This window comes from Cyprinodon tularosa, unplaced genomic scaffold (genome assembly GCF_016077235.1).
Source record: "Cyprinodon tularosa strain WSP-4 unplaced genomic scaffold, ASM1607723v1 ctg613, whole genome shotgun sequence".
In the NCBI taxonomy this organism is placed as follows: domain Eukaryota; kingdom Metazoa; phylum Chordata; class Actinopteri; order Cyprinodontiformes; family Cyprinodontidae; genus Cyprinodon; species Cyprinodon tularosa.
In genome coordinates, this window is record NW_024039356.1 from 476,778 (window position 1) to 502,080 (window position 25,303).

Consider the following 25,303-nt stretch of genomic DNA (forward strand, 5'->3'; position numbering starts at 1 on the left):
TTGGTATCGATTTATAATAGATGTTTGTTTGCTTTTTCTTGTGTTTCATTTTTTACTGAATTAGAAAATTCGACTCATAGCTGCCACATCGTGGTGGAGCCGGTGTCTCGTGGTCAGAGGTTTCTGCAGGACTCTGCAGAGGTGTACCTAAAAGGAGTGCTGCAGGGCTGGGATGCTTCATTGCTGACACAAACGTCCACAGAGTCGTGGGTGCTGCAGAACAACGAAGCTGCTGCCTTCTCTCATCTGCTCAGGCAGCTGTCTGCCCTTTCTCTTCATATGGTGAGAGGCCGACAAGAAGCACCACATGTTGTTTTTTTTGCATGTTCTGTGACATTCATGCTCCCAGGGGTAAAGGCATTTTGGTGCTGTTGAATTGAACCATAATCAGGACTCTATCCACCAAAAATCCAACTTGGTTTTTGTGTTATGCATATTTTTCCACTATATATATGCATGAGTTTTTAAAGCCCTGTCCAGACATTCGCAGTGCTTTTCATATGAGGAGGAATATTTAAAACTTTAGTTTTAGAAATGAAAGGCATGGAAATGGTTTGTGTTAATCATTTTGGTTTCCCTGCTTTTTACAGCAGATACTTTACTACAAAAAACACGGCAGTTTTCATCCAATAAATGGTACCTACCAGAGAAAGACGAGTAAATGGGCCGGATGAATGTTTGACCAACGTTAGCATTTTGTCTTGGTGTTGGCTGACGCGAGCATGTGTCGGCTGATTCAGCAGCCATGCCTTAAAATCATGTGAAGGGGATGACTTGCTGCTCCCTCTGTTAGCTTTCTATTGTTAATGTTTTGGTTAATATCCTAGTCAAGGTTTCTTTTATGTTCAGATTAAAACTTGTTTAACATTTATCATTTTACGTGTTTTGTAGGTGTCATGATCTTGATGACAGACAATTTGCACAGGAATTGTAATTTCTATCATGTAAATACAGGAATAGAAAGCTATATCAGCCCCAAAAATTCCCTCCCCGATCTGCACTGGTAGCACAATCTGTACCATCAGCTTATTTGCACACCTCAAAGAAAATATTCATCCAGATTGACATAAATAATGTAATAATGCTACTCAAAGTCCTTATTATATCTTTAAATTATAAAAAGAAAAAGCTAAACTATCATATTAATGACTTTTCTGATAGAATTTGATGCATTTTACATTCTCTCTGACATTATTGGACTGCTCGGAGCATTCGGCGAAATACGATTCGTCTTCATTTCAGTTTTATCTCTTTAGATTATGCACCATATACTAAAAAAAGTTCACCGAGAAGGCAAACACAGAACGACTACGGTACATTTATAAGAAAAAAACTAGGAGGAAGTAGAGTAGGATTGCACCTCTGGTAAAGACCGGGTACAAACGAGTGATATAACAGAAATGGTGTAAACGCATTTATTCTCTCAGAAAATAAATTAAACTTTTGCAAATTGTAGTTTAGTACGCTAATTATAAGTAGGGAAAAAAAGGAATTTGCTATCCATTTATAAAGCAGAAACAAGGACGACTTTGATGTATTTCTGGTTGTGCAAATTAGCTGATATAATCTGACGTAATGTTTTCTAAGTATCTGGTCCAAACATAAATCAAACTCATACTATATAGAAACAGACTTGATAAAATGTTTTCATCACAAAGTTCACAATTAGATTCAAAGATGTGTGTCAATAAAAGGTTTTTATTTCCATTTAAAAGCTGTAGTTCAATACAAAAAAAAGAGATCAGTCTTGTTTCATCGATCGGGTGACAGTTGTTTACTTTTGACATACACAAACATTCGTACACAAAACTTTATTATTCCATCCATCCATTTTCCGTCACGCTTTATGGGAGCTGTGGTTACCAGCGGTGCTGGTGCCTATCTCCAGCCATCTATGGGCAAGAAGCGAGGTACACCCTGGACAGGTTGCCAGTCAATTCCATCAAACTCAAAATGATGCACAATGCATCCTCGGAAAGTAGGATTATAGCAAGACAACACATCTGTTCACTATGATGGCCATAAACAATAAGCAGATGTTGTTTTATAGTCGAAAGGGCGAAACTGTGGTTGGAAAATTTAGATTTCTATTAATTTCTTTTTCATATATTGATATATGCCATTTATTCTCTTAAGAAAATGTTTTTAACTCTGTTTCAAGGCCAAAAAATTTCTGAGTGAGGGATGGTTGTAGACAAGACATACTTATTCCCATAACACGCTCAATTCTTTCTCTAGGTTTGTTCATTGTTTAACCAAAGTGAATGTAATTTGGTTTGACTCTGACTCAACCTTCACAGCTTTTTCATCATCATAAGTAAGGGAGACGAACTCTTTCTAGCTCAGAACAGGGCAGACCATCGTGTGGGTGTGACGTTGGGAATGTCTTGTTCTCAATTTACGTTGAAAAGTAAACAAAGTGCCGACTGAGTAAAATCCATCAAACTCATTTATTTAACTGGAGTGTAGAGTTGAAAACTTTTTTTCTCAGAACGAAGCTTATTGAAAGTCTTCTGTAACCAGCAGATCATATTTTTATAGCTTAATTTCAGTGGTTTATTTTTATAAAGTCTATAGTATAGTATAGTCCAAACCCTAGAGGAAAGCAGCCCCATGCTCTTTGTTATTTTGTTTTTTTCATCTAACCCATGTTACTCAGTTGGGACAATGAACATGTTTTAGAACAGAAATGAAAAATGTATGAATCGAATAATGAATGAACATTTCCTTACTGACCTGTGATCCTTTTCTTCCTTCCTCTGTCCTCACAGCTTGCTGAAGTCAGTCAGAAAGGCTTGCTGTGCTCAGCTGTCTTCTCTCCGCTGTCCCAGTCCACGGCTCTTCTCACCGTTCTCCAGCCAAACATCTTACAGCACGACCAGCTGATGAGCACAGATATCATCGTCTCAGACCAAACCTCTGCTGATCTGCCAGATGTGGTGAATAGTGTCCTGGGTGTAATCTATGACATCATGAATCAGGACGGCGAAGGGCCCAAAGGTGGGAACCAAATAAAACTAAACTCATTACATTAATATTCTGGTGAAGATTCCTAGTCATCCAGGTCATAGTTATTCTAAAAAAAAGTTAAAAATCTATCCACTGGACTTTGTTTCCAATTTGAATTTTAAACCTGGAAACCAAGTCCAGTGGATTGATTTTAAAGCATTTTTGGAATCATTACGTAATTTTACAGATAAGGGGGGAACATTGACATGTTTCAAGTTATGGAGATGGAATTTCAAAAGAAAAGCAGAATTAATAAATATCCTCTATAATCTAATCCAATCTGTCAGTTAGAGCCTCGGTCCTTGCACCATCCCAGGTCGCACATCACTTTTCATACCGTTTATTGTTAATATGCTGAGAAGACGTGTTGTGTTGTGAACAGGTGAATTGCAAAGCTGGACACGCCAGAAAACCTGCGAAATGGTAAATAGGAGATGAGGCGGATCTGCTCATGCGCTCTTTATCAGAGAACTGAGCCACAGATGAACCGTGCCGAGTCCTACTGTAGAATTAGTTCTAGATTTAGCACGGGTCGGTTGTGTTGTGCTCCATTTACACTCAAGAGTTATCTTTCTTACCGTGCTCTGACCTTTCTCAGCACCGTTTCACAAGGCTGGTGTAAATGGTGCTACTGTCTTTGTTTACAGTACATGTTTACTGTTTCCATCAGCAGCGTCTGCTAACTTATTTACTGTTTGCTTTAGTTACAGATTGAATTGAGATCAAATTCCCAGAAGGCGTGATTGAAATAAGTCCATTTATTCATTGTAATTTCTGCCACATGTTAATAAATTGAAGGAAGAAAAATATGAATGATGCATTTTTCCTTCTTCTAGCCTTCAAGACTGAGTTTTTAGATTTGATGTTTTGCATTGCATTTAGTTAGATATAAACTTTGATTTGAAACTTTGATTTTGGCACTTTAGTATGATTTCCTGTTCCTCAGCTCATATCACCATTTTTTTTTTCTTCCCCTGGGAAACGATCGGTGGGAAACCTGCAGAGAAGTCTGGTTTTATTTATTGTATTTATGAAATAAAATGTTTTGTATGCATAGAGATAAATGCAGCGACATGTTTTTAATGTTTTGAGAGATTTAAGTACATAACTTTGCTGTTGTCTGTTTTAAAGATGAGGTGAAGGATTCTCAGGCGCCAGAGTGGGTTCTACAGGAACTCAGCTACAGGCCCAAAACAACCAACATGCTGGAGACCTGGTTCCCCCAGTCGGATCAGTCAGGAGTGAGCGCCACTTTAATGGAGTCAATAAGGTACAGGAGCGACACTCTTCTGTTTGTATTTGGTCAAGCTTGTACAAATTTGACAAAGATCGTTTGAAAAAGGAGAAACGGATAAAATAATATTTTTTTTTTTTTACTGCATTTCTAGCTGTGTAGATGACTTGTCTCCTTATGATGGTAAATCACTATCCATTACAGAGCAAATTAACCCTTTATAGGCCACTCAGTGAAATACTTTGATAATAATTTCAAGCCAATAGTTTTATTACCTTATTACCTTTGTAACATTAAAAAAATATGGATATTTTGATGTAAAAAATGAATGTTAATGAAATAACAAGAAATGCCAACATACCCGAATATATTAATAAAAATAACAAAAGTACTTCTATAAGAAATTCATGAAAGAAACAAATTTTTTTGGTACAACATCACCTTTATAACCCTAAATATAATTGTTAAATAGGCTTATTAATTTTTTTACTTTACTTTTAACATTTCAATTAGCTTACTACCTTTTTTTTCTTGACATGTTTACTTTTTTTCCCCCCAACTTAATTTCCAGTAGGTAATCTATCATTCAAGGGCTCATCTAATTGGTCAAAGGCCAAAATAAGATGTGCAGCCATGTAGAAGTATCTTTGCTGAATGGCTGGATATAGATCTTGTCCTTCTAGACCTCACTGAGGGACGTGGGGGGGGACTCCATCTGTAAGGGGTATGCAAGTGATCAAAACTGTAACTTGCCGTATAAAGGGTTAACCACACTTGGTCAGAAGAATATAAGTGCAAATAAAAACAGACTTGATTTGCTGAGGTTATGTTGGCACAAAGAGAACCAGGTGTTTGTGATTAAAAAGGTAAAGCAAACGTCTTCTAACATGTCGTGTTTGCAGATTGCTTCATGCGGCGCCGGATCAACATGCAGATGATGATCTTTCTGAGGCTCATCAGGATCTAGTCAGCGCTCTGTCTGAACTGTACCAGGGATCCCAGGAGACATTCAGCAAGAGGGCCAAGAAACGTGCGTAGATTTTCCCTGTCTTTTTTTATCTGGTAGTTTAAACTCCCTACATCTTCGCAGAGCTTTTTATTTTTCAGATTATTCTTCTTAATGCCTTGATATGTGATTTTTATTCCACTTCCTGTCTAGTAGGAGGTGCCCATCGTACTCCTGTGAAGCAGAAAATGAAGACAATGAGTCGCTCTTTGCAAATGCTGAATGTGGCGCGCCTGAATGTCAAAGCGCAGAAAACTGAGAGTGAGCCGGCGGGGAGTGAGAGCAGGGGTGCCGACAGACCAGGGAAAAAACGAAACAGTGACAGAAACAAACCCGGAGGAGCAGCTGCTCTCAGTAAGGCTCTCTGTTTACAGTTGGTCTGGTCGCTGTTATACATTTTATCGCATAAACGTTCAGGAGATAAATCTCATACCTCAAGAGGAGGACTTTTGGTCCTTGAGGGGTTGGTCTCCTGACTTTCACAGCAAAGCTCTGTTAAACTGGACTGAATGAACTGGACTGGTTTAGTTGAAGTTTTATGGCGGACTCTGATTTGGACGCTATTTAGTGTTTCTTGTTTTTCGGTTCTCAGGTTTCTCCAGTGAGGAAGAGCTGCTGTGTCATCTGAAGGCCAGCTATGACAAGACTGTAGCAGAGGGAACCTCATCTCTACTGAATGTACAACAGCTGCTATACGCTGTCAAAACCTTCCTGGGTGCTGAATCAGACTGGGAGGTGAGAGAAAATGCTATATTTTCTTTTTTGTGCTTAAAGAATTCACCTTATCTTATTTGTTGCAGCTTAGATTTCTGTTTGTGTGATTCTGTTTATGGTTAACATGCTTTTCAGTTTCACTGTTTCAAAAACAGACACTTTGGAAATGTGTACATTAAACAGGCAATTGAACGTTAAATAAACATTTATTTTAGATATGAATAAGGCTGGAACAATTAATCGATTATTTAAATAATTGTCAACTTATTTAGTAATTAAGAGTCTAAAACATGCGTTTAGCTGACAGAGTGTTAGAGCAGGAATTATACCAGGATTGTAAAAAAATATTTAAACATTTTGCATTTAAGTTGAAAGAATTACTTCTGCCAATCTGCTCTATCCAGAACCCCTCAAGTGGAAAAATTTCAGTTGCTCCTGGTTTAATTTCATAAAAAAATCTTCTTAAAGGAACCTTTGGCTATCTCATTATTAATTGATTAATCGGAAAAAATAATGGATAGATTAATCGATTAGCAAAATAATCTTTATTTGCAGCCCTAGATATGAAAGTGACACAAACTCTTGCTATGAATTACCATCTTTCTCTTCATATAAGCCAAGATATAGACTGAAAAGAAGGATTCTAATATGCGAATGCAGCTTCTGGGTGAATGATTTCTATATGGCGGCGTGTCCAATAGCAGCTAATCGGTCGGCCAGAGCGAAGCTGGTATAGGTCCAGACTAGAGACTGACATTTTTTCGGGAATCCCACAGGTCACGGGATTCCCGTGGGATTCCCGTGGGATGGGAGTCAGTATTAGTAACGATCACGTGATTGGGACGGTACAGGATTAAACATTAACGGGAGCAGACGGGAACGGGAGCAAACAAATAGTAACAAAAAAAAAACTAGGATCGATGCTAAAAAATAAAATAAAATAGAAAGAAAAAAAATCCAGTACTGGCGCTGCCATTTGGTAGTTTTTTTCCTTGAAGCCTACACTATAATGCGAGTCAAAAAAACTACACGACCCAAAAACCAACAGTGCTTCCGCTCTGAGTTTTTCACCCACGCTCAAAAACAACAAGAATGGGAGTGGTGCAGGAGCGGGAGTCATTCTGAATGGGAGCGGGATGGGAGTGGGAGTAATTTCACCAGGAGTGGGACGGGACAGGATTTACCGTATTTTCACGACTATAAGGCGCACTTAAACGTCTTTTTTTTCCCTCAAAATGTGCGGTGCGCCCTATGGTGCGGTGCGCCCTATGGTGCGGTGCGCCCTATGTGTGTTGTAACTGCGACTTTTGAGACCACCTCATTGAGGAGATGATGAAAGAGTGGCTGAATGTAAGGAGACCAGGTGTTTTTTTTTTCCACTCATCACCATCGCTGTTAATATGTAACTCCATGCGTGCCCATCTCACAGCTGATGTGAAAAACATGGGGAAACAAATTAACCCTGTGCTCGCTGTTCAACCGCTCGACATCGGTGTGAACCGGACCCAGCAGGTGCAGCAGAAGCAGCGAGTTTACATGCAAAGTCAATGGTTGACGCGTGTATAGGTGCAGCAAAAGGTCCTGCAGCGCGTTTTGAGCAGCAGGAGCGTTTAAGCATCTGCCAACGCGCTGCTGCTGCTCGAGATGGAAAAATTGAAGTTTTGCTGCTGGACGCGCCGCATCAACCAATCAGAGAAGCAGATCTGGGAGCTGACAGCGAGACAGACACAGCGCTCTGATGACATATGATATTAACGCAAATGGAAAAGGCTGGATGGATGAGGAGATGATGAAAGCGTGGCTGAGGGAGGTGTAGCCTATGTGAGGAGACCAGGTGGTTTTTTCCACGCATCACCATCGCTGCGTGCCCATCTCACAGCCGATGTGAAAAAAAAGGTGAATCAAATGGATACTGTGCTCGCCGTTATCCCGGGGGGTGTGACAAAGGAGCTTCAACCGCTCGACATCGGTGTGAAGCGGCCGTTCAAAGTAAGGCTGCGAGCGGCGTGGGAGCGATGGATGACCGACGGAGACCACAGTTTCAGGAAAAGTGGAAGGCAGCGCCTGGCAAGTTACGCCACCGTTTGCGGATGGATTGTAGATGCTTGGACTAACGTGTCTGCTGGCTCTGTTGTTCAAGCTTTCGCAAAAGCCGGCATCATTTCCAAGGAGCCGCCCGGCACGGAAAGTGACTCTGACAGCGAAGAAGAAGGGGAAACTGGCATGTCGGATTTAGCGCAGCTGTTTAATTCAGAAACAGAGGATGAGGACTTTGATGGGTTTGATTAATACTCTGTAATAAATACTTGAATAAAGCACAATCATACTCAGTTTTGCTCCCGCTCTATTTTTCTACCTGAAAACTTACTTCAACAGCAGCCTCTGGGCCGCGGCGCATCCGGGCTCACCTCCGCAGTTGTTTTTTCATCTAAATAATCTAAATTTTTTTAAGTGAGAAAGTCCACCTGAAAATTTAATCATTGCAGTCAGTTCATCCAGATTATTATCCTGCCTATGTTTTAAGTTAATTTATGCGTCAATAAACTGTATCAGAGGAGTAATCACAGCCCTGTGTCATCAGAGATGTGTCTCTCACGGCCGGTTCCCAGGTTTGAATAATACTTTGTAATAAATACACCTTGCAGCTTTATTTGCTGTGATCAGTGGGAATAAAGTAGTTTTAATATGTTTTTAAGTGGGAAAATCCACCTAAGAGGACATGTACCTGTATATAAAAAACGCGCCCTATAGTCCGGTGCGCCTTATGTGTGTGTTAAATACAGAAATGGCACACATAACTGAGACTGCGCTTTTAGTCCGGTGCGCCTTATGGTCGTGAAAATACGGTAGATTTCTACTCTGGATCGGGACGGGACACCATTTTTTTTTCTGTGGGAGTGGGACGGGACAGGAGTGAAAATCCACTCCCGTGTCTGTCTCTAGTCCAGAGGGAGGCAACATTTGACAAATGTTTAAAAATCTGAACTTTTTTTAATTGCCGTCTGAACTGCAATATAATCTTAATTGAATAAAACCAAATTTCCAAATTGCAGAGGCACTGATTTTTAATCCCGATATAATTAATTGTTAAATGGCCAGCAATTATATAGCACTTTTTCAAGTCAGGAGACTTGACCAAAGCACTTTACACTACATTCAGTCCTTCACCCATTCACGCATGGTGGCAAGCTACATTGTAGCCACAGCTGCCATGGGGCTCACGGACAGAAACGAGGCTGCCGTACACTGGCACCACTGGGCCCTCTGACCATCATTAGTAGACGGGTGAAGTGTCTTGCCGAAGGACAAAACGACAATGAAAGCCTAAGGCTGGGGTGGAGGAATCAACCCTTCGATTTCAGGGATAAGTCTTACACCCGACGAAGAGTAAGACACTAAATTTCCTCCTCCAGGCTTTTAGGTGGTTATTAAATGCTTGAGGTGGATTTGTTGCCACATAGAAAGGTAGAAAGATTTGCAGCTAGCAAACTGATTCACAAATGCAAGCAGAAGTAAAAACTTACACTAAAGGCCTCCCAGGACAAGCAAGCTTTCGAAAACTGAAAGCCCGGAGGTGAAACATCCACAAGCTTGGGGTTAGTGCAAAGAAAAATTGGAATAAAATCACACTCGCAATTTTGGGTAAAATATTCGCAATTTAGATTTTGCATAATCGTTCAGCCTAGTCTCAACCAATTATCAGCTGAATGTGGTTTGGATGTAGGGTGAAGCAGTACAGTGGAGGCAAAGCCTTTTGTAAACCTCCCTGGAAGGCGAGGAGTCTCCCTGCAGCAGCAGATCCTGGGTTCTGTACAGATGGACGTACGGCTGGGATCAATTATCCAGGAGCAGCTGCTGGCACTGGCTTTACTGGGTGTTGATCTGGTGTATTCAGAGAAAGATGGTGTTGAGGATGGGTTCAGAGCAGCAGGAAATGAAAAACAGAAGCTCCTCTTTTTTATTTCGTACTGAAGGAAGCTGGACAGTTACCATCGGTATGGCAAGCCCATTTATAACATAATCGCTAGACTGGGTATCCAAAGTAGCAACAAAGGTTTCCCTTGTTAAAACTCTTATTTCAGTGAGCTGTAATAAGATTACAGAGATCTGTAACTGCAGATTTGCTCAGAATGATGTCATAGATATCTATGATCAGTTAAACTGATTCAATGTTAAATAGCTTCCCATACAGGGGGGTTATTGCGACAGGGAGCAGAAATGCCAGGAGGTTTCATTAAAGCTCGCTGGTTTAATCATCGCTGATGAATGTTCTTTGATCTTATGTGGACCCGCTGGAAGTTCATTACCTTTCAGAACATTTTCCAGATGTTGCTGTGTTTTAATTAGTTTAAACCAGAGTCTAACATGTTGTTTGAAGAGGGGATCACAGGTTTTGGATTGGTGGTGGCTCGGTTGGGTTGGCAGCGTGCTGCGGCGGCTGGGCATGAAGGCTGGCGGTCAGTGTTGGAGCCCTGTGTGCGGTGCTGCTGGTTCTGGATAGCAGGCTGTGCGGCGCTGCTGAGCCTGGACAGGAAAGGCGGTCCATCAGTTATCCGATCGCAGCGAGCGGTCCAAGCACCAGATGGGAAACGTCGCCCTCCGGATGTGGTTTGTACCCGGTTCGGCTCATGGCTGCGGGCCGGTGGGGTTCGAGCTGTGCTAACTGACTGTTATCCATCGCGGTTCTTGTTGTTCTGGAGCCCAGTCCATTATGATATGGAAATCCGTCTGGAGATGCAGCTATACTAAACTGTGCAACTCGCTAGTGTTCATTGTTTTATGAAATTAAATATCTCAGAAAAAAATAAACTTTGGCCATCAGGTACTTAATATAAGTTGCAACGGCTTGTTTGTTCTGTTGTATAGTTTTAATAAAGTACCTGATGGCCAAAGTTAATTTTTTTCTGAGATATTTTATTTCATAAAACAATTAACCCTAGCGAGTTGCACAGTTGAATCCAACTGATGTTGTGAGAGAATGTTTAACTACACTGACGTCATGGCTGTGATTCGTCACCTGACTGCTCTGGAGGCGCCCAGCATACTGTAAAAGCCTTTAGATTTTTATTACTTGGAGCATTTTAAGCATAATTTAGACAGGCCACATAGAGAAAAGAAAAGATCATCTACCATCACACACCATAAATCTGCTCTAGGCGCGCTCCTTTCTGTTTGAAATTTAAGAGGCAATCCAGAAATCAGGGAAGGATGTTTACCGTAAAACAAATATATAAAAGCACTGCACATTTTTACACAGTCAGTTAAAAAAAACTAATGGAAATAGGAAAGAAATTTGATCTCATATCTGCTTGGCTTATTCAGCCAAAATTATTGTTAAATTCAAACAGTCTTTATTATTTAAACCTTTATTTATTATTCTGGCCTTTAATATAAACCTACTAAAGTTATCTTTAAGCTACATCGAAGCTGAAAAATAAACATAAATATATACAGGATGTTTGGAAATTTATCCTAGTTGATCATTATATCATTTTATACATATTCTTTAATTCTTGCCTTTATATTAAAAAACAAATATTTATATTTCCACTTTGACCCTTAGTTATGTTTCTACCATTTGATTATGTGTGTTGTTAGAAGTTAAAATATGAAAAAGAGGTGACAGACCACGGTCGAATGTAGCAGAAGAGTTGGAATCAACTAGCTTTTGTCTAATCTGTAGGAAAAGGCCGTTTCAATTGTTCATCAGCACCTCATGAAGAACTGCAAATCAATCCGTCAGCTCTACAGAGGGGCTGAGGATGCTGAGAACAAAGTCACAGAGTGAGTCATTCTTGCAGTTTCCTTCTTTTGATCTCATATATGGATCATTCTAACTTAAAATAACTCAGACTTTCTAATCTAGGTGCAAACTGCAGGTGATGTTACGGCTGGAGCTGTGCAGGCGTTTCTGCTCTCGGCTGCCTGACTCGCTGGATGCAGATCAAATAGCAGAGGAGGTGAGAGGATCAACATAGTTTAGTAAATTTAATTTTGGGAAAACGTTCCTATTTCTCTAAAGTGAAGTTGTATTATTCTGTCTGTGTTAGGCAGCTGAATTACTCCGGATAATCTCATTAACTAAAGACCCAGTGTGCCTAGCGAGGTTCCTTCAAGATGAAGTCCTCCCAGGGTGAGTGTCCCTCTGCAGAAATACTGTTTCTTTGAGTTGAGTTATGATGTGGCCAGTTTTTAACCTACATGTGGATCTCAATAGGCTAGAGTATAAAATTAATTTAAGTTTAGTTTAATAGGGCTGCAAAATAAGTGATCCCTGTGAAATCTGCGTGTGCAGTGTCCGTATTGTTTTAATGTGCTAATTCATTGCAAATTTTAGGCACTTTTTGTGTGTGTGTTTTTTTTTTTTTTTTATCCGTTTCCGGATCGAAACGGAGGTGGATGGCTGTCTGCTGAATATGTTAGCTTAGCTCTCTTGATTACATAAGCCATAAAAAAACATTTATGGTTTTATTTAAATTCTCAGAAACAGAATTTGGTGGTTTTTTTCTTTAGCAGCAAGCCAATAACATCAAATTAATTGAAACAAATTATTGACATTCTGGTTGTTCTGAATCCATTTGCTTTTTTTTTTTTTGTCCTTACTCATAATTTAATAAAGGAAACCTGTTTTTATTTTAGTTTCCCTTCTTGTTTCTGACATTGTTAAAGGATAAGAGGCAACATACATTTTTCCAAGAACTCAAAGGCATGTTGTTCCTCCACCATGACAGGTTCCTGACTGCTGTTCCTAAAGTGCTTGCAGACATCTACAGCAGCCTGGGCACTCAGCTTCCCGATGCTTTAGTGGCTGTCCTGCCTGCTGACTTCTTCAGTGACGACTCTGTCGCCAAGGACAGTATTTCTCCTTCTGCTTCCTCGCCTCCCGTCTCCACACAGAGCCTCGCTTCCGAGGAGGGTTTACACCAACTGCGAAATCGTTCAGCCAACAAGCGGAGGTGAGTTTCCCAAACTGTTTTAAAAGCATCAGAGATTATGATAGGTTTAACATGGATTCACATTTTGAACAATTAGATGAGACTTTGAGGTAAAATCCAAATAATAACCTTTTTTAGATTTTTTTTTTTTTTTTTTTTTTTTTGTAATTAACATTTATTAGAGCTTTAGGAATATTTTTTTGGGTTTTTTTGTATCGCTGATATTCGATAACTCCTCTGAATTTCTGTCCAGGAGTGGGATGTTGACTCGACATCGCAGTTTGACTGAATCCTCCCAGAGTCTTCGTCAAATCCAGCTGCCCAAAAAGATCACAAGAGCAGTGAGTTCATGTGTTTGTCTCTCTAGAACTTCATCCAGTTTTTAGCATCCAAGTATGATTTATTTATTTAATATTAATCAACCACTTCCAGTATTATGCTGGTACTAGTTTGTTTTTTTGGATCAGTGCTTTGAGGTTACTGCCTTTCTGTTTTTGCTGCCCATTTTGGCACCTTTAGACTGCTGCTGTATTGGATGCAGCAGGGGGCAGGTTCATAGAGACCACCTACCAATCAGATTATGCTCTCTAAGGCAGGCATTTCCTAAAGTCGTTGAGGGCTTCTGTCCTGAAGGTTTTAGAGGTTTCTAAGCTTCAGCTCAGCTGATTCTGACAATTAAAGTTCAGCAAAGACCTGTTGATCCATTGTAAATGGCACTAATCCTCTTTTCTCATCAGCTGTCTTCCTTTTTTCCCTATGGAATCCATGGTCCGAGTTTGCCTGCCACCGCACCGCGCTGGTTTCAAGTTATGACCACTGATCTCTATGGCTATGATGCAAATTATTTTTTAAATTTATTTTTAATACAAATGTTTTCAGCATTGGAAAATTGACCTCCTGCACACCATATTAAAACAAACACAAAAAGTTTTTTTTTTCATTCATTTTTGAAAAAGCTCCAGGGAGCCGCAAGGGGGGCACTAAAGAGCTGCGGGTAGCCGACCCCCGATTTAGGTGTTAATTAACTGGTTGATGTGACGAATTGAACAACAAAAGTAACATTTTTCCAACTCCAGCATCTGCTGCATGTGAAGCTCATGAGGCGATGCTCCTGCTCCTTTAGACCCACTACAGGACCTTTAGATGCATCTTGATGCGCTTCAACCATGGACTTTGCATGTAAACCGGCTGCTTCTACTGCTCAACGCGTGTCTGTTGTAAACGTAGCATCAGTTGTTGGTATTAGTTAGCGTCTGCTGTTTCAGAAAATATTAGCAATCATTTAACCTACCTTGGTGTGGAAGTAACAGATCAATGGTTAAACGTGACCAAACGTTACTGTCAAGTTGAACGCCATCATTATGGCACTAACCTCATAGGTTAAAGTGAATCTTCGTACATGCTTCCTACATTGCACTGTGCAATGAAAGGTTTCATTACAGGTTTCCGCGGGTCATTAAAAAAATCATTAAATCATTAAGTAATTATTGTTTAAATGAATTGCCTTAATTGATATTAAGATTAAAGAAATGTGATTATCGTGGCATTTACAATGCTTTATTAAAAAAAATTAACATTTTTAAAAACAACTTCATGGGATATATTATATCAGATATAAGTGGTTTTCCAGAGGGAAATTTACTTCTTCCAGTTGATCGTAAAGCTGTATGTTCGGAAAAGAAGCTCATGTTGGAGAAAAAGGTATAGAGAATGGGGGAAAATGCAAATGCAATATATATATATATATATATATATATATATATATATATTTTTTTATTTATATATTTATTTTATCTTTTTCCCTGAGACATTAAAGATGGTAGACCTGACTGATTGTTGACCTCTAGGGGGCTCCAGTGAGTTTTCAGAGCTTATATATAAGGCTTTAAAAAATGTCACACATTTTCTGAAGAGCTTGAAAGGTTCAAAAAAGCCTAATTTTACGATCTCTAGATATTAAGGGCTGCAGGGAGAATTTTAGTGTCTTACTCTTGTTATAATCACAATAAATTGTGATTAAAAATCAGTTTGAAAACTGGGTTTTTTTAATTGTGATTCTGTTGCAAATGCAATTAAATACCCAGCTTTAGAGTTAAACTGTCTCCCGTATTTCGGATAATTTACCCCAAAATGAAAACAAGCTAGAAAACCAAAAATTCCCTTGATTGGATCTTTACTGTAACATCAAGTTGAAATGGATGATGTGTCTGACAGCCATTACTTCTGGATGACATTAGCGTTTGTTTTCTTGTATAGGTATCAGCAGATACATACATTACGTTTGCAGATTCATCAGTGTAATCAGAAGCCATACTTTGAAGATGAAGCACTTAAACCACCGCTCCTTCTCTTTGCCACAGCGCTATTTATCTTTTGTTTTGTTTAGTGATTTGTTTTTCTTTTGTTTCTTTTGTTTTTCTCTCAGAGCAAAACAAAGATCTCTACTGCTTTGGAGAAACCTGTAGAAATACAGCAACCTCAGAAACAGCAAACCCAAGGTATGTGTCGGTAGATTTTTAAAGACTGGACTAATGGATGTAAAGGAAATTACTGTTTTATCAGTGTTTCACACAAATTTTTTATTTAAATCCACAAAAAGCTTCCCAAGAAGTTTAGAATAAGCTTCAGCAGATGCTCTATTTCAGCGTCTAGTGCAGGGGTGGGCCATTCCAGTTCCTGGGGGACAGTATCCTGAAACTTTTAAATGTGCCTTTGATTCAACACACCTGAATCAAGTAATTAGATGATTGAGAGGAGCCTGGAGGAACTGACTGAATACTAAGGAGACGAAAGACACACCTGAATCATGTGTGTTACACCAAGGGTGAATCTAAACAGTACAGGATACTGGAACCTCAGGATACTGGAACCTCAGGAACTGGAACCTCAGGAACTGGAATTGCCCACCCCTGACTTTGGTCTTCATCTAAAAAGCAAGACCAAAGCTGCTAACTTTGGATAGTCGTGTTGTTTTGGCCGTGAGCTCCTTGGTTACTAAAACATGACTCGATCACCTCACAATCTCTTTACCTGCTCTACGGAGCTGGAATAGATTATGCTTTGATAATTAGCTAAAACATGTAGCCCAGACAGGAGTTGGTAATATGTAAATCACATACAAACATTGTGCAACTCTCCTACCCACAAATCCTCTGAATAAATTCTCTCAATTCACAGAAGTAACCAAAGTACGAAGAAACCTGTTCAACCAAGAAGTTGTTTCCCCTTCGAAGAAAAGAAAGCTGCCGAGGAGCCAGTCTGTGTCTGCAGTGGAGGGACTGAAACGCCAGCGTCCTCCTGAGTGTGAAGGTAAGGATGTACAATGTTTAATGGCGCTTTTGAACCAAGTTGATCATATTTTTTTTTTACTTATTAAAAGTAATGTATTAACATTTCAGAAAAGCATAAACTTCTAACAAAGAAGGTGTGTGAGACGCCTCTGCATAAGCAGGTATCCAGTCGCCTCTTACAACGGCAGAAAATAGGAAGGTACGTTTCTGGTATTTTATAACATGCAATAACTGAAGCTCTTTATGAATGACAGCATTTGATTCAATTCATGCTCTTTTCACAGGAAATCTGACCCAACTGAGGAGTGCATAGTAGAAGAATCACCAGTAAAACCAGCCGAAGGTATTTCTCCTCCCTTTTTGTTCTAAAGCTGCTGAAAGTCTTGCTTTTTTTCTTTCAGCTTGAATTAGTCAGATTTGAATATTTGTTTCTCTTCACAATTTCTTTAAGCTTTTTTAACTTTGACTCAGCCTAATCACCAAAAGGATTATGAATTTTGAGCCCTTTAAAGTTCTCAATCTGCTCAGCGTGTGCTCTGTGAAGGATTCACCATCTAAAGACTCTGGAAAGTTTGGCTCTCTGTAAAAATCCTTCTCTGTCGGAGAGGAACCTCCAAGGTTTAACCTCACTAATGATCAGGGATCTGGATCTCCTCTGAAACAGAGAGCCTCGATGTAAGTGGGTGAACCTCCTCTGTAGGACAGCTGGACGCAACTTCAAACGTGAGCTGAGGAGTTTAGGCCTTCTTGGATCCTACATTTTGGAGGTTTTCTGGAAACGTCCCTCTAGGAAGAGACTCATCTGAAGACCCAGAACCAACAGTGTACTATATTTCCTGTCTGGCCTAGGAACCCCTCAGAATTTCACAGAATTAACTGGAGGATGTCAGGGGTTCCCCTCTGAACCCTAATGTTCCTTTCTTGGATTAGCAGAAGACAAGAGAACAGCATTCTTTCATGAATTGTCTAGATTTAGATGCTGTCCCCTAAATTTTACATTGATTCCTTTCTTGTGTATCTAAAGCTTTAGCTGAGTTAACAGAGAACAGCTCATCCTCACACTGAGGAGACTTCTACTAAAAGAGATAATTATTTCCAGTAAAATGTTTGTATTAGGGCTGCAACTATAATGTTGCACCCCTAATGAATTAGATTAATCCAATTCAATTTATTTCTATAGCGCTAATTCACAACACATGTCATCTCAAGGCATTTTACAGTTCAACCAGATCATCCAGTCAAATTGATTCAAAGTTTTCTATCCAAGGAAAACCAGCTGATTGCATCGACTTATTGACACCTCACCAATCCCTCAAACTAAGCATGCTTGACAGAAGCAGAGATACAAAAGGCAGCTGTAAAAGGTGGCCTCGTCCAGGAAACACACAGCCAGGCAGACGAACTCCGAGCCAGCTCCATGTCAGAGGATGAAGAGAGCACATCCAGTTAGTCACAGTCAGAGAAACAGGCCGATGTCAAACATCTATAAACAAAGGTGTTGATGGCAGCAGCACAGCTGATATTTCTCTCCAGGATGGAGTCACAGCCAAACAGGAACAGACCAGATGAAGCTACTATGAGGAAAAGCAGAGAGAACAGAACGTTAGAGATTGAACTAACAGATTCTGCAGAGTGGGAGAATAGAGATAGAATGATGAAAAGGGGTCCCTATGTCCTCCAGAAGTCTAAGCCTATAGCAGCGTAACTATAGAGATAGCTCAGGATAACCTGAGCCACTCTAACTATAAGCTTTATCAAAAAGGAAAGTTTTAAGCCTAGCCTTAAAAGTAGACAGGGTGTCTGCCTCACGGACTAAAACTGGTAGTTGGTTCCACAGGAGAGGAGCCTGATAACTAAAAGATCTGCCTCCCATTCTACTTTTAGAAATTCTAATTCAGGTAACTTGATTAAAAATGTTAATGGAGTCCCACCAGTAGTTGGTTTCATATTAAAGCACCAATGTATTTGTTTGTGGTTTGCTTTTCCCACAGACCTGAGAAGGAGCCCAAGAATAAAGAAGCTTGCCAGACGACACTCCAGCATCTTCTACTCGAGTTCTCAGCCTCGTTCCAGGAACCTTGAGAGAGCCCTTTCTTCATCTCAGCTGCCGCTCAGCGACAGCAGCAGCTGTGACGTTGATGTGAAGGCGGTCCAGTCTCCTATCCGTCTTCTCTTCGGAGCCGCGGTTTCCCCCGCGGGTTCCAGCGAAACCCAGACCACCAGGGCTCGGCTGTTCACAGACTCCAGTGTTTTTGAGGTCATTTATCCAAATTATCAAAGAATTTTAGCAGGATGTAAAGTAGAAAATGTTCTGAAGCCTTTCTGGTTTTTGTCTATTTCATACTGGTCAGAATGCAGTAACAGATTCCCCTCCAGGCCTGTTATTAAGGGGGCGTTCTAGATCCCATTTGAACCTATCAATCAAAGTTTTCGTTTATGAAGAAATTTTTTTGACTAATCCGATCCTCGTTTATTCATCACTGGGAGTGAAATCAGTCCATCACTTTTTGTTCTTAGACGTCTCCTCATGTTTCACTTCCATTAGTTCCCCCATCTCCTTTAAAGTCATGCTTTCAAGCAATGGATACTGAGCGGTATGGGTCCCTAATCCAGTCAAGCAATTCTGGGAAAGCTGAAGAGAAATAAAATGAAAACTTCTCTAGAGTTTGTAAATGTGTGCCCATGACCTCTAACCTGACTCCACCAGATGGAAACCTTCCGTTGAAGTAATTTTGGGAAGGGGCGAAAATACTGATTAGCTGATTGGCCTATGTTGGTGATAGACGGGCCAAATAAACCAATCAGATCAACGAAGCATATGACGTACTAACAGAGCGACGACGAAAACACAACCACAAGCCAGGCTACTCTTGCCGAAACCAGTCGGGAGAAGAGCAAAAACATCTTTTTCTCTATGAAAAGCCTCCAGAGCAGTGTTTTGCTCTTCTTTCAGTGAAAAAAATACGGAAGCCGCCATGTTCTTTAGACTGAACTGTCGCGCTTCTCTTTGCTTCACACCTCAACCCGCCTCAAAGCCAACGCTGATTGGACGTTCGTTTGGTGAACGGCTCCACATTTTCTTCAACGGAGAGTCTCCAGACTGATCTGCGAGTGAAATCTTGAAAGCTCGTGAGATCAGGATGGTCTCACGAGGCTACATGACCTCGCCCATTACAGCAGTGTTGCCATCTTGCAGTTTCTCTGTGAGCAGGAACATCTGTGTTGCCACACTGCACATGTTGTTTCTAGAGCTGCACCTTTAAATGGAGCCCGTTCATTTTATCAGTGCTTGTAGCAGGTTTTCATTTTGGCCTTACATCCGTGTCTTCAGTTCGTTCAGATAATGAAATATATCAGCCAGGTACGCCAGCTTTACACACCACTCATTACTTGCAAGCAGCTGTGAGTAATCAGACCTGTCGTTTGTTGCCTCTCGCAACTCATACACACGGGCCAGAAATATGCTGCGCGACAACCATCGGATCTGTGTAGAGCAGTAAGATTTTATGTTCCACTCCCATTTCTTCACACAAAGAGGCAAATAAGCAACATCTAAAAGGTCGCTTCTTCACAAAGTTCACAATGCGTAAAATATCATCCAACACAGGCACTTTGGCTTCCTCTTTGGCCACTTCAGGACCAAGCATCTCATTTACAAGCGGGCGGTATTAATGTTTCTGCCACAGTGTGGCAGTGTGGCAACAAGTTTTCTCATCATTTGTACGCAAGCGTGCTAAATAGTCTATCAGCTTGTTTTAAACAGATGGATGTTTGGTTTGTAGATGGCATTTAAGCTTTCTCGGCATCATGTCGCTATTGGATAGCTTCTCACCACACACTCACCATCTTGTCGTCTTTCTTTTGTCGACCACACATACCAGGACCTTCATCTGGGTTGCACTTTTGTCCTGTTCGGCATTTGCATTTCCCATCCCAAAAACGTCTCCATCACCGTCACTTGCTCGTCTTGCTGAGATCCCAAACTGTCACTCTGTTGTCTTTACAGGCATTTATCGCCCTCTGCTTCCACCCACTGCAATATAAGAGTTTTACATTATCTGCCACACTTAATTATAGCACCCGCCAATGGTTAATTAAGTGATATTAGACACACCGCACACCTGACGATCTCTCACAACACACTAGTGTGCAGCTGCACCCTGGTTGAAAATCACTATGCTAAGGTAAAGGGCATTACAACAAAAGAAAAATGTCAGTGGTAAATAATTTGGTAGGTTTGTTATTGAGAAGAAAATTGAAATGAGTTAAAAAAACGTTTTTTAATGGGGTTAGTTCACATTGTAGCCAAAAATACTATGATTTTAATATTTATATATCTTATAATATATAAATATAATATTTTATATCAGTGTTGCGTAACACTTTCTGTGCTTCTGATTCCTTAATATTAATACTACAACTTAGGATTTTGATCAGCTACACAGTATTTCAGAGCATTTACAGGCTGCTTCGAGTAGAGAGGAAGTGTGCTGTGGTTATTAAAGTAAAACTAATGATGAAATGACACGGAGATACACACAGGGTGTGATGCTGAATATTTGTAATAAAATGCGTGACCCTAATTGTGAGGGGAAAGGTTTACAAACAGCCCTGTTCATGGGCTCTATCACTCATTGAAAACTGTTTGATGTAGGGCAGCCAGCATTTTCATTATTATTTAAAATCTTTGTGCACCTTCTGTTGTTGTAAGAGCTCAAAGCCTCCCCAGACCACTTGAAGCTAATTTCAGACATTGTTGAACTTTGCTTTCCCCTCATCTGTTCATGTGCCCCTGGTGCACAAATCATAGGAACACCCCAGTGATGCTATGATCTTCTGCTGTTTATACATTTAAAATTCAGTCCTTATAGATTTACGATTATGGCTTTATAAAGCCAGGGCCGCTCACTTCTACCTGCACGTCTATTTCAATGTTTTATCTTTTTCGATACGTCTATCATTTCCTATCAGAAACAAAGTTATTGGTTGAATTAAAATCATTTCTTTTGCTGTTTTAGTTCTGATTTAAACCATAATTCCTGGTGTATAACTTGTTTTGTGGAACTCATATCATATGTTTGCTTCCTGTTTAGAGTCCGAACAAAACCCCTGCAAAGACGCCCTCCAGACGAGGAAGGAATCTGTCTCCTGTGATTCCAGGGACCCCTCAAACCCCAAACACCCCCAGAACCCCTGCGTCTAAAATGAATGTTTCAGCGGTCGCAGAGAGTCCTGCGTCCACTAAGGCCAGTCCTTTGAAATCTGCAGGCAAAGAGCCTCTTTTCCTAAAGACGCCAAGTAAGCAAAGCCCAGCCAGGAGTCCTTTGAAGGGTATTCTTAGGACTCCAGTCAAAGCTTCTGAGCTGTGTAAACTAAACAGCCCATTGTCCAAGACTCCCAAGAAGAGCGTCACATGGTCTCCGTCGCCTCAGAAACGTAGAGGGGAGGAGGACCGTGCAACTTTCAAAGTTCCTAAGTCACCAAGTTCAGCTTCTCTTGGTTCTCTGAGACAAATGAAAACTCCCAGCCCAGACCAAAGCACTAAAGCTAAAAGAGACATTTTTAAAACCTCAGATAAAACCTGCCAAGTCAGCCTAGTGCGGCTAACCGAGCATGATCTCCTGACTCCAGAAAAAATTCTGAGACATGTAACTAGCAGCACAGATAAAACTAGGGATGTGGTTGATCCGGAAACGACGCCTCCATCACCTCTGGAACCATCAACCTCACGTTTCTCACCTGAGTGCAGAAGCAGAGTGAAAACACCGAGTCCTGTTCACCAGATGGTTACTCGCTCTGGGCGAACTCCAAGGAAAGGGTCAAACACCGCACCCCTGCTTCCAGCAACACCTCCAGACGGTGACGGGGCTCCAACAGAACCAGCTTCTGTAGGCTTGCTCTCAACCGAGGAGCAGACGGAAACACCTCGGTCTTCTGAGACCAGTCTCCAGACTGAATCTCAGGAAGCGGACTCCTCTCATGGTAACTCTGCCACCACAGACGACAACAGCTTGGATATCGTTGATGCTACAGTGGTAAAGACTCAGCTTAATCAAGGCATAAAGATGAGCATTAGCTTCTCAAGGAAGTCCTCTGTGTCAAGTTCAGACTACCTCCTAGGAAGAGCTTCCCCTGAGCAGGCTCTGCCGCTTCAAAGCACGCCAAGTCGGAACTACGGCTTCCGAAAAACCCCCGACCGCCAGCAGAGGGAGGCCGCAGCTCGTTTAGGGTACGGGAACGATCCCCCTCGATTTTCAACCCCGAGAGGCTCTGCAAGATCCACCAGTAAGAAAGGCTCAGATACTCCAAGTTCTCATACCTACCAAGTGGAACTGGAAATGCAGACTTCAGGGCTTCCGAAGCTTAAAATCAGACGAACAGACTCCATGAATGCAGACGGTGGTTCTCCTCTACCAGGAGCGCAGAGCCCTTTAGTTGGCGCAAAGACTCCCGTGGAAAGCCCCTTGGCCCTGACGTCCAAACCCAGAGATCCCGCCAGTTACTCTCCATCTCTCTGTACTCACGTCACTCCCGGAAAAGGAGGCGTTGTCCAAACCTTCATCTGTCAGTCCTATACACCGACACGCCATTGTGCAGTCAGCTCATCTCCTGTTCCGGGTGCGGTGGCCGACCTGATCCCCCTCACCCCTTCGCCTCAGAGTGTGGGCAAAAAGACTCCAGAGAACCTGAACAGCTGGCCTCGCAGGAAGAGGCCTCAGCTCGGCGTGTTCGGGGGGAAGGATCGCGTCCAGAGGGGAGAGCCTCGCCTGGAGGAGCTGCTGGAGGAGGCGGAGCTCGGGGTTAGTCGCCTGCAGGACTTTGAAGACCCTGAAGAGCCCTCAAGCAGTAAATCTGAAAAACTGGCTTGGACCTTTAAACAGTCGCCCCCGGTGGCAGTAAATGTGTCCCCCCTCTCCCCTGGCGAGGACTTGTATTGGATGGCCAAGCTGGCTGACGGCGCAGACTGCGCCGATCCTGAGAAACCTGCTGAACGCCTCTGGGCAGCAGAAACTGGAGATGTGAAGTCAAGTAAGCAACATCTTTACATTGTTTGTCATGAATTTGAGCTTTAAAGAATAGAAAACACCTGTTATTAGACTAAAACCATGGATTTTACATTTCATTATTAAATGTGTAGCATTATTTACGACAAGTACAGAGGTATTTATTTCAAAAATATATCTTAGTCTTAAAATTAGAAGCATTTTAGCTACTAACTGTTTTTTGGGGTGTTTTTGCCTTTAGCCCCTTTTCTAGGCTGCCCAGGCTAATTCAATTAAATTTAGTTTATTTATATAGCCCCAGTTCACACCATGTCATCTCAAGGCACTTTCCAGTTCACCAGATCATACAGTCAGATTGATTAAAAGTTTTCTATCATTCAGCAATCCCTCACACTAAGCATGCTTGTAGCGACAGTGGAGAGGAAAAACTCCCTTTTAACAGGAAGTAACCTCCAGGAGAACCAGGCTCAGTGTGAGCGGCCATCTGCTGAGGCTGACTGGGGTTCATGGAGACAGAAGCAGAGATAGAAAAAGAAGCATAGATGCAAAAGGCAACTGTCAACCAGCTCCACAGGCGGCCCCGTCCAGGAAACACACAGCCAGGCAGACGAGCTCCAACATCTATAAACAAAGGTGTTGATGGCAGCAGGAAAGCTGATATTTCTCTCCAGGATGGAGTCGCAGCCAAACTAGCATGAAGAAGCTACTATGAGAAAAAGTAGAGAGAGAAAAAGGGGTCCCTTTGTCCTCCAGCAGTCTAATCCTATAGCTAAAGGCCGGAACACACCGGTTGCATGTGTTCACTAGTGCATTCTATAAAGTAAAGTCCCACTTAATGAGTCAGTACAGCATCTCAAACCAGAGCAGATAGAATGTTCATATATTAAAACATAATAAGATCTACGTCTAAAGAGAAAAAAAAACATGGCAATAAACGCCGTGGGACGGTTACGATTTCATTCATTCACCGCGTTGTCTCTCCTCTCTGGCAAAAGTTACTCCTCCCAGTCGGAAGGGGATAAAACCCGTAACCCCGAGTGGTATTTTGGCCCTCACTCAGTCTCCGCTGCTGTTTAAAGGAAAACCAGGTTCCACTAGTAAGAAAACAGCAAACTTTAAAGGTAACGTTTAAATTTGATCTATATATGTTCCTCATAATGCAGGTCACCTAATCTGGGTTTCTGTTTCAGCCGAGGCGACCTCAGGGAAAACAGAAGGTGGACATGAGCTCTCGCCTTTCAGCCTTTCTCAGCCCACCAGGCGCTCCAACATGGGGAAGACTTGCAGCCGGAAGAGGCTCCTGCGTTGAGGCAGATGAAGACAGCGGAGGTCGCAGAGAGAAGATGTCTGTTCTGCACTGTGAAGCTGAGGCTATGGGAAAGTCATCTAAGATAAACTGGGAAGGTTTTCTTTCATTGAAACCGTTAGTTTAAATGGTGTTAAAGAATAGCTTTCACCACAACTAAAGTGTCCATGTTTGTTTCTTTAAACCCTCGGATCTTTTCCCCAATTTCTATGCTATTGCTTATTTATTAATTGCTTTTTTTTAACTTTGTTTTTCAGTGAAATGTGTTTCCTGAAATCTTGTAAATATGCTAAATGTTGATAAATTCTTGTAAATAAACAGTTTTTCTCAACCATTTGGAAGTCATTGAAAAGCAGGAAGGTTAAACCGGAGCGCTGATAATAAAATCTGTGCTGTGGAACCATAAAAACATCTCTAACACGTTTATCAGCAGCTTGCAAACAGAAACGCTCCCATCGCTTCAAAGGTCAGCTTGGTGAACTCTGTCCAGCTCACCATTTTACACGGGTGACCCACCCACATCTGAACAGCCGTTTTACTTTCACTGCCTTTGATTTCACTAAAATCATTACTGTAGCTTTAAAATTAAATGCTAAACTACTTATTGAGCGCAGAGGGAAAATAAATGTAGTATTTAGATTATATTTAGAGCTAAATGAGGTGAATAATAATGGATCAATTTATTGTAAACAAAAGTATGAACTTTGACAAGGATTAAAACATGACTTCCTCTCATTGTGACGGGAAAACCGACCGCTTCAACAATGCAAAAACCATCTAGAAATACGTAAAAATTTCCTCAAGT

At 41.2% G+C, this 25,303-nt stretch overlaps 1 protein-coding gene across 4 annotated transcripts in view; it reads left to right on the forward strand.

Annotated features, from left to right (window-relative positions):
* ticrr (TopBP1-interacting, checkpoint, and replication regulator) overlaps positions 1 to 24,829 on the forward strand; it is a 29,678-nt gene extending 4,849 nt beyond the window's left edge. Inside the window, exons 3-21 of one of the 4 annotated variants that reach the window (XM_038307535.1) lie at positions 65 to 282; positions 2,772 to 3,000; positions 4,141 to 4,279; positions 5,146 to 5,273; positions 5,403 to 5,603; positions 5,842 to 5,984; positions 11,647 to 11,747; positions 11,830 to 11,923; positions 12,014 to 12,096; positions 12,695 to 12,919; positions 13,152 to 13,239; positions 15,324 to 15,396; positions 16,076 to 16,207; positions 16,297 to 16,387; positions 16,473 to 16,531; positions 18,180 to 18,445; positions 21,282 to 23,217; positions 24,185 to 24,313; positions 24,383 to 24,829. In XM_038307535.1, coding sequence (XP_038163463.1) covers positions 65 to 282; positions 2,772 to 3,000; positions 4,141 to 4,279; positions 5,146 to 5,273; positions 5,403 to 5,603; positions 5,842 to 5,984; positions 11,647 to 11,747; positions 11,830 to 11,923; positions 12,014 to 12,096; positions 12,695 to 12,919; positions 13,152 to 13,239; positions 15,324 to 15,396; positions 16,076 to 16,207; positions 16,297 to 16,387; positions 16,473 to 16,531; positions 18,180 to 18,445; positions 21,282 to 23,217; positions 24,185 to 24,313; positions 24,383 to 24,501 — 4,454 coding nt within the window. In that variant the 3' untranslated portion in view covers positions 24,502 to 24,829. The remainder of the gene's footprint in view (positions 1 to 64; positions 283 to 2,771; positions 3,001 to 4,140; positions 4,280 to 5,145; positions 5,274 to 5,402; positions 5,604 to 5,841; positions 5,985 to 11,646; positions 11,748 to 11,829; positions 11,924 to 12,013; positions 12,097 to 12,694; positions 12,920 to 13,151; positions 13,240 to 15,323; positions 15,397 to 16,075; positions 16,208 to 16,296; positions 16,388 to 16,472; positions 16,532 to 18,179; positions 18,446 to 21,281; positions 23,218 to 24,184; positions 24,314 to 24,382) is intronic. The other 3 variants (XM_038307537.1, XM_038307536.1, XM_038307538.1) reach the window with 3 other exon arrangements.
* Positions 24,830 to 25,303: the final 474 nt, after the last annotated feature.